The sequence below is a fragment of the Triturus cristatus genome, chromosome 1_1 (assembly GCF_964204655.1).
Source record: "Triturus cristatus chromosome 1_1, aTriCri1.1, whole genome shotgun sequence".
Classification (NCBI taxonomy): Eukaryota; Metazoa; Chordata; class Amphibia; order Caudata; family Salamandridae; genus Triturus; species Triturus cristatus.
The window spans coordinates 216502318-216515274 of NC_140579.1; the positions used below are offsets into that span (position 1 = coordinate 216502318).

A 12957-nucleotide genomic window follows, 5' to 3' on the forward strand; every position below is an offset into this window, starting at 1 on the left:
CCCTCCTGTTTCGTTACACCACTGAATGTCCCTTTAGTCTGTCTGGTTGGGTGGTGACCGCATTTGCCTCGTGGTCCTTTCAAGAAGAGGACACATTTCCTGGAATCCTTGCATAAATTAGGGGTTTCTCAGTGGTCTTGTGTTGATCACCATAAGACCACCGGGGTGTTATTCAGCTCAAACCACAAGCGCACTGAAATCTCTAAGGTTGCTTAGGGTTTTTTGGGGTAAAATGTCTCTGAACATCTCATACGATGTGCACGCTGATAAAAGGGGAAATAGCACTTTCTAAGGGCAGAGAAGTGGATTTGCAAGGTCTTCAGACAAAGATGATGAAATGTTTCTGGCCTCGAGAAGCATGCAATGGTGATGCTTTCAGACCAGTGTAGACCAGTTTGGAGGAAAGGCATAGCTATAAAAGTGTATTGGTTGTTTAACATTTAGCATTTCTGTTGCAAGATGAGGCATTCTCAGCCCGCGACACACCAAACACTCAGCGTCTCCAACTGGGATTAACCTTTTGCGCTCATGCAACCACAGAGACCAACCTCATTCCCGAGTCTGGGCGCGCTAGGGTAATGTTTGACAATCTTGCTCAGGTGAATATCAACGCGCACAGTTCTGCTGAAGTCACTCTTAAGGTATCCAGTCAGCAGGTCGATTGGGTGCATTGTCTTCACGAGGGAGTATTCTCCCACCAATAACCTTCGTGAGTGAGGGGCCAGGGAAGGGTGGGTTTAACCTTCACAAAGCAACCTGGGAAGGTGGCAAAATTTACCAGCCATGGGGCTTGCAACGACCATTTGCCTATTGCCGCACGGTGCCCATTGTAAAACTTTTTTTTCTCTCTAAACGCTTTCAAAGTTAAATGCCATCCATTGTAGTGTGCAGTAGTAGAGTTCCAATGCTCTATTGCACCCCTTTGTTTAGACGTTTACTACCTACCCCACTAAATTGACACAAGTAAAATTCAAATGTTCAATTATATTGTGTGGGCCTTTGACCTTTACATTCATAGCTGTTTTGTTTAAGACTCATTTTTGTAAAAAATCAATCTTCTTGCTACTTGTGGCCCTCTTGGTGAGGAAAGAAATGTGGAAGTTATATTAAAGGGGTAGTGGTGCTTCTAATAAGTGTGACTGCTTTTGATCTAACATGAAAAGGCATTTTATTGTTGCTCTAATGCAGGTTTCCTCTTGGTCTCTCTGCAGATGCTTGTGGACTAATCCGATGGATGTTGATGGTGAACCCAGAGCGACGGGCAACTATAGAGGACATTGCCCACCACTGGTGGTTGAACTGGGGCTACAAGGTGCCAATGGGTGAGCTGGAGTCGATGCGAGACAATGAATCAACGCTGGCCACGGTGGCAGAGTGGCTACGTCGTTCATCTAGGCCTCTTTTCGAGAATGGATCTAAGGTCCGATGCTTCCTGCGCCAGCGTATGCCTGGCATCACCCTGGAGCGCCAGCACTCCCTCAAGAAGTCCAAGAAGGAGAACGATGTGGCCCACACCATGTTTGAGGGTGCATTTCCCAACGGGGCTGAGGGGACCACTAGGAGCTCACTGAAGAGGCCCAAGGGCATCCTTAAGAAGCGAGGGAGCGGCTGCGAGTCACGTGTGTCTTGCAGGAAAGAAGAGAACTTGCCACCCTCTTCAGAAGTCAGCCCTGTCCTGCCCACCAAGCACCTGAGCCATGATGCAGTGCAACCTCCGGTACTAGCGATGCCCAAGAAAGGAATTTTGAAAAATTCAGGGCAACGAGAATCTGGTTACTACTCGTCGCCAGACCGTAGTGAGCTGGGTGATATTTTGGACTGTGAACCCAGTGATCTGGAGACCCCTGTGTTTGATGCCCCAGAAAGCCCTGTCCCAGCTCCCATGGAAATGCCTCTCGGGAGAAAGGGCATTCTAAAACACAACAGCAAATACTCTGCGAGCAGCCACAGCTCGCAGGGTCCCGGGACCTTCGGGTCTCTGGATGAGTTGTCCTTCCACTGTGCCCCTATGTCTCCTTACTGCAGTCGCCCTTCCACTGCCATCAGTGAGGACAGCATCCTGTCAACTGAGTCCTTTGATCAGCTGGACTTGCCAGATAGGATGCCCGAGAGCCGGGCCATGCGTGGCTGCATTTCGGCTGACAATCTCCTACGGCTCCATGAAAGGGAAGACTTTGAATTGCGGCCTTGGCTGTGGGACATGAAGTGCTACCAGAATCGTGATTGGAGACAGCTGCTTCTCTCTGACGAACTGTGAGAACATCACTGAGGTGTACAAACAGGCACTGGTGATCAACCGTAAGATGAGCTGATGGTAAGTGGAGGTAGTTTTATTACAAAATGATTACCTTATTGAAATCAAACTGCCTTTGTAGGAGAAGAGGTCCTCTGGTGGTCAGCCTGGACAGACTCTCTGGGGTCTGGCATGTCCACTTCCATAAACAACTTCTGGACAGTAAACATCCCCAAAAAGGGTATGGAGAAGAAGTGAGGCCCTGCCACAGCATCACTCCAAGACTTTGCGAAGGATTTTAAGCTGTGCCTACCTGACCTCGCCTAGATGGATCTGGACATTGTATTTTCAAGTAGTCGAGTTTCCGACCCACTCTTCAGTTTGCACTGTCATGCACTATTTCAACAGACATTGGGGAGGGAATCATCTCAGGGCAGAGAATGCAGTTGGCATCGGCATGGTATGAGAGTAGAATAAAAGTGTTTACTTGTGGACAGTGACCTTAACAGGTGCACAACCAATCTTGAGTTACAAAAGAAATTGGAATTTCTTTTTGTATTTATTTTATTGCATTCTACATTTGTTTTCACAAAAGACAGCATTTGAGAATGCTCTCTTTGTAATCTAAGAAGGAAGACTCTAGATGTTTGTATAGAACATTGCTGGGCAAAAATATCTCCCTACCACCCTCTAAAATACTGTTCCACCCTGCGGTTCTGTATGAGAATCAGCAAGTGCTGTTCCTCTCTACCATTTCCCCCTAGAAGCTTAATGGGTAAAGAAATTATTGGGAACATTTTAAGTGGGTGAAGTGTAACTTAAGCATTCCAGGAACTCTAAATTCCAGAAACGTGGACATGCGTTTGGTTAGCAGTTTAGTAACGTTTTTGTTTTTGGAAATATAGTTGTGCACTTGACTACCGCTGTAAAGTCAACCAAGAACTTGTCATTTGCGACTGTCACCTCAACATCTGTATGTTGCCAATCAGCCATTCACTTATTTTAAGAAATGAAAGTGGGCTGTTTATGATCTGCTGGTAAATCATGGGTCCAGACTTACTAAAAGTTTGCACACGAGTTGGTGTAATGCAAACAGGTGCTTGCTATCCCTATTACGTGCAGAAAGTATTTTGCACTAGAAAGGTGAACTTTTCTACTTGTGAAGTACGCATTAGAGGGAGTAGATCAGCCTAAACACCCACAGACTTTGACACGGAGCTCAGTCAAATAAGACGGCTAGACTGGGCTTTGTATAAAAAACTAACGCCTATCTGAAGATGAGGCAAACAAGGGGATTTGCATTTATTTCTAAAAAAAACACACATTGCATGTGTACTCCAGCGTACAGCACACATCCAAAGCGTGGAAATCTTCTGAGTTGCCTATGCACAGGAATTTGTCCTGGACGGGTATGCCTCCTGTACAAATCCTATGCTGTACGGCCACAACTCGCCTCTGCTCCCTGGTACGAGGCTGTGTCATACAAGCCAGCCCAGTAACAGCCTATCTGTGTGCCACCGCAAGAGATGACACCATGAGCAGGTCTGTCTTGGTAGATCTGACTCTGCACTACGTTTTCTCCCGTGCACAATGCAGGGAAGCAACTTTGGATGATGCACTATATTACATGAAAAATAAGTAAATCTGGGATATGGTATTCAAGCAGAAAAAATATTTAAGTAATTTGTATTCCTCTCTCAGACTGAAAAGTCCTAAACAGAGTCAATATCGTTGGAAGAAAGTCTAAAATAACTTGCTTTAGTCTAATGGATTATTGATCTATTCAACGTAAAGTACGGTGAAATATTCAATACTTTCTGCAGGCCTTATTTTAAGCAGTACTTTGTGCCTTGTAAAATGCATTTATTTATAATATTGTCTTTTGACAGTTGCTCCTTAAAATGTAATAACCTGGGTGGGCTGGAATTTGTACGTTTTTGGGGGAAGCTGGGTTGTGGGAGAAAGGGGATGGCCTTTCCCTAAATTTGCTGGGGACCGAATGTTCTGAATATAAAAAAAATAAATGTTATGTTTGTGAGGGAGTTAAAGAGTCTGCTGATGTTTCAAGCCCACGGCCTGATAACCATTGCACTTTCTCGTGGGTTGTTGCTGGTGATAATTGTTTCGCATTGTTCTTGGGAATTATGTACATTATTGGTTTTCAAAGACATGGTCCACAAAAATTCACTTGAATTAAAAACATGTTGACTGGAAGTCTGTGTCGGGCTTTTATGTATTTGCCTCTTTCATGTGTTTGATATTCATGTTTTAAAACAACTAATTGTTGAACAATCTTTCCCTGCCACATACGAGAGCTTAACTTTGTGCATTCTGCACATGGCAGGATAAGAAGCTTCTCGCCTTCCACACCAGGCAGCCCTGGGAATGTGTGGGCATGGGTGCCCCTGGCATCTTGGCATTCTTGTAAAGAGACAAGAAATAATCCTTTCTTATCTTCCGGAAAGACTATTGCTGCATGGCATTTCATACATATCTCCTTTTATATTTTTTTTTTTAGCATATTGTAATATTTAGAGCCAAACATTTGAAGGTGGCAGCCCAGATCTAGATTTGTCAAACACCAGGTCAGGGGGTCTAGCACATCTAGTTGGAGTAATCTTATGTATAACAGGACAGGCTGACAAACATCTTCAGGCCCTTGTAGACTTAATAAAATAAACTGCAAAGTTGAACTCGTTAAACCATAAGCAACCTGACCACTTATAAAACCCACCAAAATGTACAGATATCCCTTCAAAATGTCTAACATGCACATTTAATATATCAAGAGGAAGATCGAAGAACCATGACATAAAACAAATCCCTGTAAAGCACTCAAACATACAAAAACGTGTTTTACAATAAGTCTTACCACAATGTAAGAAGAAACAGTTAAGGAACATCTGGAAGGGAAGTGTACTGACCATGATGGTCAAGCTGACCTGTGGGCACTTGGACAAGATGGAGAGAGCAGGCGCATGCAACGAAGAATTCGTTTCTCCAGCATTTCGACAGCTTTGGTTCAGACACATTTGGCTTCCTAGAGCCGACGCCTGATGGTTCGCGGCTGGCTGCAGGTGCTGGTTACTCCCAAATGATTTCAGGTATCTTGCATTAAGGCTATGGCTGTGATTTCCTGCAGAGCGTTTAAACGCTGTACCTTGGTTCTCTTCAAAGAGTTTTCTACTCTGAATTTGGTGGACGCTGTAGTTTTTGGATTCAAGTCCATGTACATTTAACCAAATGCATAGTTGTGCCACAATATTCTCAAGGAATACTTTTCACTCACGAGGACCCTTTTCTGATCACGCCTGCTTGTAGAAAATAATACGGGTAGATGAGTCCATAAATCGAAAAGTCAACTGTTGTAGAGGATATCCATGATCGTTCTCCCTTACCTGGGGTCCACCCGCCCTTACGACAAAGCTAGACTGTAGCTTCTGATCACCTTCTTAATCTCCCGCAACACTACCTCCCCAGGAAAAACAAGCTGTAAGGCGGTATCTTCACATTGACAGAAACTCCGCATTTTACTCTAGCAGATGCTCGGTCTATCGAAGAACATAGTGATTCCAAAGAGCAGGCACGCACCATATTCTCACTTTCAGTGGTTCAACAGGATAGAAACATCAGAAATGAACCGTGTAGGATTAAAAAGGAACAATTGTGCACCACAACAAGAATGATGGAGCAGCTATAAATTTTAGTGCCACTAATCGCTAAATTAATCTGTATAATTACAAGAGGCATCAGAATATAAACTAGTAGAGATTCCTCCAAAAGTTTCAATAACAAGTCAAATTTGTCATTAACATTTTATTTCCATTTAACGTTTGTGCTGGTTCGATTATTCTAAAATGACAGAACCTACACTATCTGACAAGAAACTCCTATGCTTAGCAATGCCAACACCACCCACAAAGTTACACTTAAGTTAAGGGACTAGCATGGCTGGTAGGCTGTTTGTGCAACTGAATACAAACAACTGAGCTGCACCATGGTTGGAATATTAAGACTAAATCAATATATTGAGAAACTTTTTAATGAAATTGGGGAGATAAAATGGCAAGTTTGTGATAAGTGTGGAAACCACCTGAAAACATGTATAATGGATGTCTAGGTTGGCGTAGCCGGGTAAAATGGGAAATACCTTTCCCTTTGCTCATTACAGATAATGCACATGCATTAGTAAACTGACCAGACAAGTCTTGATTTGACTCAGTGTGGGGTATTGATGTTCAAACTTACCATCATCTTGATGAGATACTCTAACCCGATTGACAGTGGTTAAATAAATCATTCTCCATGAAGAATTATGGCCCAAAACCACGAACTGTAAATAATGTGGGGTTTTTATTAGGGGTGTTCTGGCCAAATTCCTGAAAGTGGGCATGTGGCGAATTCCTCCCCCCCCCACCCCCCCTCCCCATCCCCCCCCCCCCCCCCACAAGGCTCCAGAAACGTGAGTGAGATTTGGAGCCCCCTGGTGCCATTTTCTAATGCGGTAAGTCGCTGCGAGGGGGCTGCTTCTCGAGCAGATGTGCTACCACTTGACTAGATTTTCTACTTGACTGGCAGCCAAATCAAATCCAATATCAACACGTGCTTGCACACTGCATGGTCCCATTCTTGCAGATTTTTCAGCGCTACATTGTGAACAGTGCAACCAACATGTTTACACCCATTGGCAAAACGCCGCAGAACCTCGTGGAGTTTTATGTAACTCCGCGGAGTAAAACTCTGAGTTCTGTCCACCCCTAATCCAGAGCGGTCTTGTCTGGGATGCACGATGGACCTTTATCACAGGTGATATCACTGCCTATGAGTGAGTTAGTTCTAAAAAGAAAGGTGCTCAGAGTATCTGTTGGGGCAGTGGGGATTGGAAGATTGAGGCCTTTCTGGTAGTAGAGTTGTCTGCTTTTGGGGCCAGGCTTGGCCTCTGCCTGTAGCCCTGCCACTCTGTAACATTGGTTTTATGGCACTTACGGATTTTGGACGCATTTATATCCCAAACTATAACTTCAGGGTACAGAAACACTTGGTCACTCCTAGCTGCTCAGAAGGATAGTGCTGGAAATACTGCCCCCAGTTTTACCACGTGCAGATTTACATCTGATCCAACCATGAGCTGAGAGTAGCCCAGCCTGCCCCCCCTCTACTCGGACACCCTACCAGTACCATGGGGGAGACCACAGGATGCTCCCTCCTGCTAGAAAACCCAGAGGTTTTCAACCCAACTGGAAACATCAGACCCAATTTTATGGAGTTTAGATCCACACTCGCTGGTGATTCCACTCCGGTCAACTCGTAATGTGAGCCAGAGTGCCGGGTTAGTTGCTTCTCTGGGTGGACTGAAACTTCTTCCCAGTCTAAGCAAATAGAACGAACTGACTCTAGAGCGTCTGCTCGTAGCTAGTTCCGGGGGGGAATTGATGAGGAGCCAGAGCAAATTAATAGATGTGTCCCTTTAAAAATCATAACCCTGGTGGTAACGTTTCCCCTTTTCCCTTTTTCCTCCAAAAAATGGAAGAATAGGTAGTAAAATGGTTCAAGAAATATACATTCTAGGAAAGATCAACAGACTTACGAAGTGTTTTGTCTTTTATTTCCATATCACTGTCGGCTCAGCACAAAGCGGGATTCTCCAAAGACGAGTACTGAGCCTCTGATAACTCAGACATGCTGAACATGGATAGACTATTTCCAGGCATAGACTCATCAGTGGATAAACCCAAGTTCAGTCAGTCTTTTTTTAATATGCGGGTGTCCACAGAACCATCCATAAGCAGCGTCTTGGGTCAATGATACTGCATCACAAAATTAGCCAGGGACGCCGCTTTGGGCCCATAATCCGCTTATCGTTGCAAAGCTTTACCAAATAGCACCCTAGGAATGCATTATGATTAGCAAGTAATGACCGCATTACCTCAATGGATTCAAAACATAATGTAAGTAAAATTATTCAATAGTTGTACTTAAAATATCATATGGACCTTGTCTCACCACTAAAGCATCATTAAACACCATCCATAAACTACTGGTGAGAAGGTAAGAACAAGACTTGTGAGAAATGGTGGATGTTAAGCTTAATAAATGACAAATAATGCTTTGCTGTTGCATTGTGTTTATCAGACCAGTTTCAAAACGTTAAGTGCATAATCCCTCTTTGCCACATTATATGGAGCATATAATCCCCTATTACTGAATATTGATAGCATTGTGGTCTTCACACTCTCTACACTGATCACCTTTGGAGCTAAACTGTGTTTGGCAGTCCCTTCTCTCAGGACTGATATCCAGCCTACAGGAGATGGAGGGCAGCAGACCTGGCACGCTCCGTCATTCCAGGCCCTACGCCTTCTAATCCTCCTGGGAAAAGGTCTGTAACCAGCGACATTTTGCTGGGTGAAGAACTGGTCCACTCAGGAGGCACTTGGGGCTGGAGAGATAACCTGGTCAAGTGCTCTGAATGTCCACTCGTGCAAAGGACATTCGTGCACAAGGCAGCACACATGGGAAAAACAAAAACGAGGAAAAATATTGCATTTCTCCTCGTTTCGCCAACTTAAGACCAGGTTTTCCCTGGTCTTAATTATGCCACTGCCTCCTATGTACGCTGCCCTTGTACATAGGAGGTAGCACCAAAATGAATGGGTGTTGCGGTGGAATGCCCACCGCAACACCCACTGCCCACCCCTTTCATGCAAACCATAGCGTGAAAGGGGGCCTTATTTACAAGGCAGCGTTTGGCCACGTTAAGTGCTCAGGGCTGCAAATATTGTTCATAGATGACCTGGAGCTAGGTTGAATGTCTTAGGGCTGAGCCTGCGCAATGATTGACACCCTAGGCAAAGTGGAATTCTTGCAACCACAATATAAACAGGCTTTTTTCTCTCTTTTTCAATAGTTGTTACTTAAAGCGCTGACACGGTGGCATCTTGCCTCACCATGCAAATCGTCCTTGCACCCAGAAGCAGTCTTACCTTAACATATAGAGCATTCGAACTGTAAGAGGTGTATAAGCATGAAACAAAAGCCCTATAAAATAACAAGTATTGGCAAAGTCATTAGGTATTGCTTATGCAAAAGCTATCTGCTTTACCAATATGTTTTAGCCATGTTGTACTCCAATGTGGCTGCTGTTTATCCTAGTTAAAAGTTAGCGGGGCTAAGGAGAGTGGAGTGGTGTAGAGGGTTGTGGAAGGTCGTAGAGTCATGGAGTGGCATAATGTCATGGAATGGTGTAGAGGGTGTTGGGTAGAGTGGAGTAACATAAAGTGGCGTGAGGAGTAGAACATCGTGGAGTGGCATAGAGTGGAGCAAAGTGGCATTTAATAACAGAGGTAGTTGCGTAGAGCTTAGAGTGAAGTAGTGTTGTAGATTAGAGTGGAATAAAGGGGAGGAGAGTGTCATAGTGTAGAGTTTAGTGGAGTAGAACATAATAGAATGTAGTATTATAGAGTATAGTGTCCTAGAGTGAAGTGGCATAAAGTACAGTGGTACAGAGTAGATTGGTGTAGAGTGTAGTGGCATAAAATGCATTGGTTTTGAGTAAAGTGGCGTAGAGTGCATTGGCATAGAGTGCAGTGACGTAGAGTGCAGTGGTGTAAAGTAGAGTGGTGCAGAGTAGATTGCAGTGGCATAGAGTAGATTATTACAGAGTAGAGTGAAGTGGCATAGAGTGGAGTGGAGCAGGGTAGAGTGGAGTAGTACAGGGTAGATTGCAGAGGTGTAGAGTACAGTGGTATAGATTAGAGTGGCGTGCATTGCTATAGAGTGAATCAGAGTGATGTAGAGTAGAGTGGCACAGAGTAGAGTGGCGCAAAGTAGAGTGGCGTGAAGCACTGGCATGGTGTACAGTGGTGTAGAGTAGAATAGAGTGCAGAGTTATAGAGTAGAATGTCACTGAGCTCAGTGGCGGAGAGTGCAGTCTTGCAGAGTAGAGTGTTGTAGGGTGCAGTGTCAGAGTACAGTGGTGCATAGTAGAATAGAGTGGAGTAGAGTGCAGTGATGTAGCGTGCAATGGCACTGAATGCAGTGGCATAGAGTGTTGTATAGTGCAGTTGTTTAAAGTAGTTGGTGTAGAGTACAGTGACATGGAGTGCATTGGTTTTGAGTAAAGTGGCGTAGAGTTCAGTGGTTTAGAGTCTAGGGGTACAGAGGAATGTGACCTAGGGTGCAGTGGCATAGAGAGAAATGATGTAGGGTGGAGTGGTGCACGGTAGTGGCATAATGCGCAGTGGTTTAGAGTAGCGTCGCATAGAGTGGACTGGTGCAAGGCAAAGTGCATTGGCATAGAGTGCATTGGCGTAGAGTGCATTGGCATAGAGTGCAGTGCTGTGGAGTGGTGCAGAGTGGAGTGGCCTAAACTGGAGTGTTGTGGAGTGCGTTGTGCATAGTAGAGTGGTGTTGAGTGCACTGGCCTAGAGTAGTGCAGATTAGTGAAGCAACGTAGAGTTCAGTAATGCACAGTAGATTAGAATGGCGTAAAGTGCAGTGTTGTAGAGTATATTAAAGTGCACTAGCACAGCTTGTATTGGCATAGAGTGGCATAGAATAGAATGGTGTAGAGTGCAGTGTGGTGGAGAGTGCAGTGTTGCAGAGTAGAGTGTTGTAGAATGCAGTGGTGTGGAGTGCATTGATGTAGTGTAGAGTGGTGCAGAGTAAAGTGACAGTGCAATGGAGTTAAGTAGAGTGCAGTGGCATAGAGTTGTAGAGTATAGTGGCATACAGTGCAGTGGTGCAGAATAGTTTGGCGTAGAGTGGCGTAGTGTATTTGTTTTTTCTGTGCATTAGTGTAGAGTGCAGCGGTGTAGAATAGAGTGGCGTGGAGTGGCGCAGGGTAGAGTTCAGTGGAGTAGAGTGCAGTATTGTAGAGTGACATAGTGTGGATTGGCGTAGAGTGCAGTGACCTAGATGAGAACGATTCAGAGTATAGTGGCACACAATGCATTGGCATAGAGTCTTGCAGAATAGAGTGAAGTGGTGTAGAGTGCATTGGTGCAGAGTGCACTGGCATAGAGTGGTGCAGAGTAGAGTTGAGTAGAGTGCAATGGTGTTGAGTGCAGTAGTGTCATGTGCAGTGGCGCCGAGTGGAGTGGAGTGGTGCTGACTAGATTGTTTCAGAGTAGATTGAAGTGGTGCATGGTAAGAGTACAGTAGAGTAGATTGGAGTGGCACAGAGTGGATTGGCATGGAGTGCACTGGTGTAGAATGGAATGGGACAGAGTTGAGTGCATTAGCATGGAGTAGAGTGGCGCAGTGTGGAGTAGCATAGTGTTGAGTGGCATTGTGTGGAGTGGTGCAGGGTAGGTTTCAGCGGTGTGCAGAAGTAAAGTGAAGTATGCATGATGTGGTAGCACACTGCCATTACAGACGACACATCTTGAATTAAAACGACCATTACATTTGTACAGACATACAGTTTTCCTTGTATAAAAATACTGCACAAAAATGATGTGTGGAAATGTCATCACCCAATGTATTGATTTGATCGTAATAAAATATTTGTTTCCACCAAACTTCAAAATTACCAAAATATGTGCTTTTCTAAGTACAATATGTTCTGAAATATCGGCACAGTTCATTTACAGACATTTAAATGTTGTTGTGTGCTACAAAAAAATAGCATACAGCCTTCCTGAAGCATACCCCAGTAGCCAGCATGATTGTCACATAAATCCTCTCACTTTGAAGTCGGAAAAAGAAAAGTAAACACCAAGCTCCTTGGAAGACGGAGCCTGACATTTGACTTCTGTCTTTGAATGTGCAGCAAATATAAGAAGATAAGATCAAGATTTAAAGTCCTGTTTACAGAAATCGAGCACTGGTGCAAGAACACGGCAAATAGAGTTTGGACAAGGGACGAGTAGAACTCAAGCTGGATAGCCTAAAACAAATAGAGCCTGCAAATAGAAAGCAAGCAAATTTGGATTAGACACCACAAAGTCAATGTAATGCAATGGGCGGAATGCTTTCCCAGGGAAGCTTTCCAAATGTCCCAAAGATGTAATTAGCAAATCAGGCTGCTCCGCTGCCTGGTAGGCTTCAACCTAAAAAGCACTGATGGCTTTAATACAGTAAAACCTTAATAGCAAACGCCCATCCATTCCATCTAGGAATGAATTTTTCTTAAAGCAAAATAATAACTGTTCCAAGATGGCTTATGTACGTGCATGCAGATAGCAGTCACCTAGAAATAATTATCCTAAACCTAAAGAAAAAGAATCCATGATGGCTGTAGTGCTTAAGCATAGTGGTCAACTGGGAGGAACAAAGCATTTTGCAAAGCTAATCAGAATCTCCCTGTTGTCAAAGCTACCATCTAATATTTAATGCTCGAAGCTGTGTGTTGTGAAGTTTTGTGAATTCGCAGAGCACTTATGCCAAAAACTGGCAGACCAAAAGAACACCAATGAGGTTCTTACAGTTCGTCCCCTATCCTGGCACACAAGTTCGGCCACCAGTCATAAGACTCACCCCTCCATGTTCAGTGTACTATCGACTGGGACTGAGGCCACCCATACCTGAAAACAGCAACAGAGTAGACACGCCTCCTTGGCTCCCTCTCTACTGGGACTGCCTGAACCACACGTGGTACAAGCTAGAATGTCCAAAGACCACTCATACATGGATGTACAATTTCCGTATGCCTTTATACATTTTTATTTTTCTGCCGTCTTATTAGTATTTATCTTTAGGACCACAAAAAACGAAGTTGCAAA

The 12957-nt window shown here is 44.3% G+C and overlaps 1 protein-coding gene across 1 annotated transcript in view; it reads left to right on the top strand.

The window, feature by feature from the left end:
• Positions 1 to 2452, top strand: part of LOC146870011 (NUAK family SNF1-like kinase 2) — a 119266-nt gene extending 116814 nt beyond the window's left edge. Inside the window, 2 exon segments of the mRNA XM_085624155.1 lie at positions 1212 to 2221; positions 2223 to 2452. Coding sequence (XP_085480281.1) covers positions 1212 to 2221; positions 2223 to 2312 — 1100 coding nt within the window. The 3' untranslated portion in view covers positions 2313 to 2452.
• Positions 2453 to 12957: the final 10505 nt, after the last annotated feature.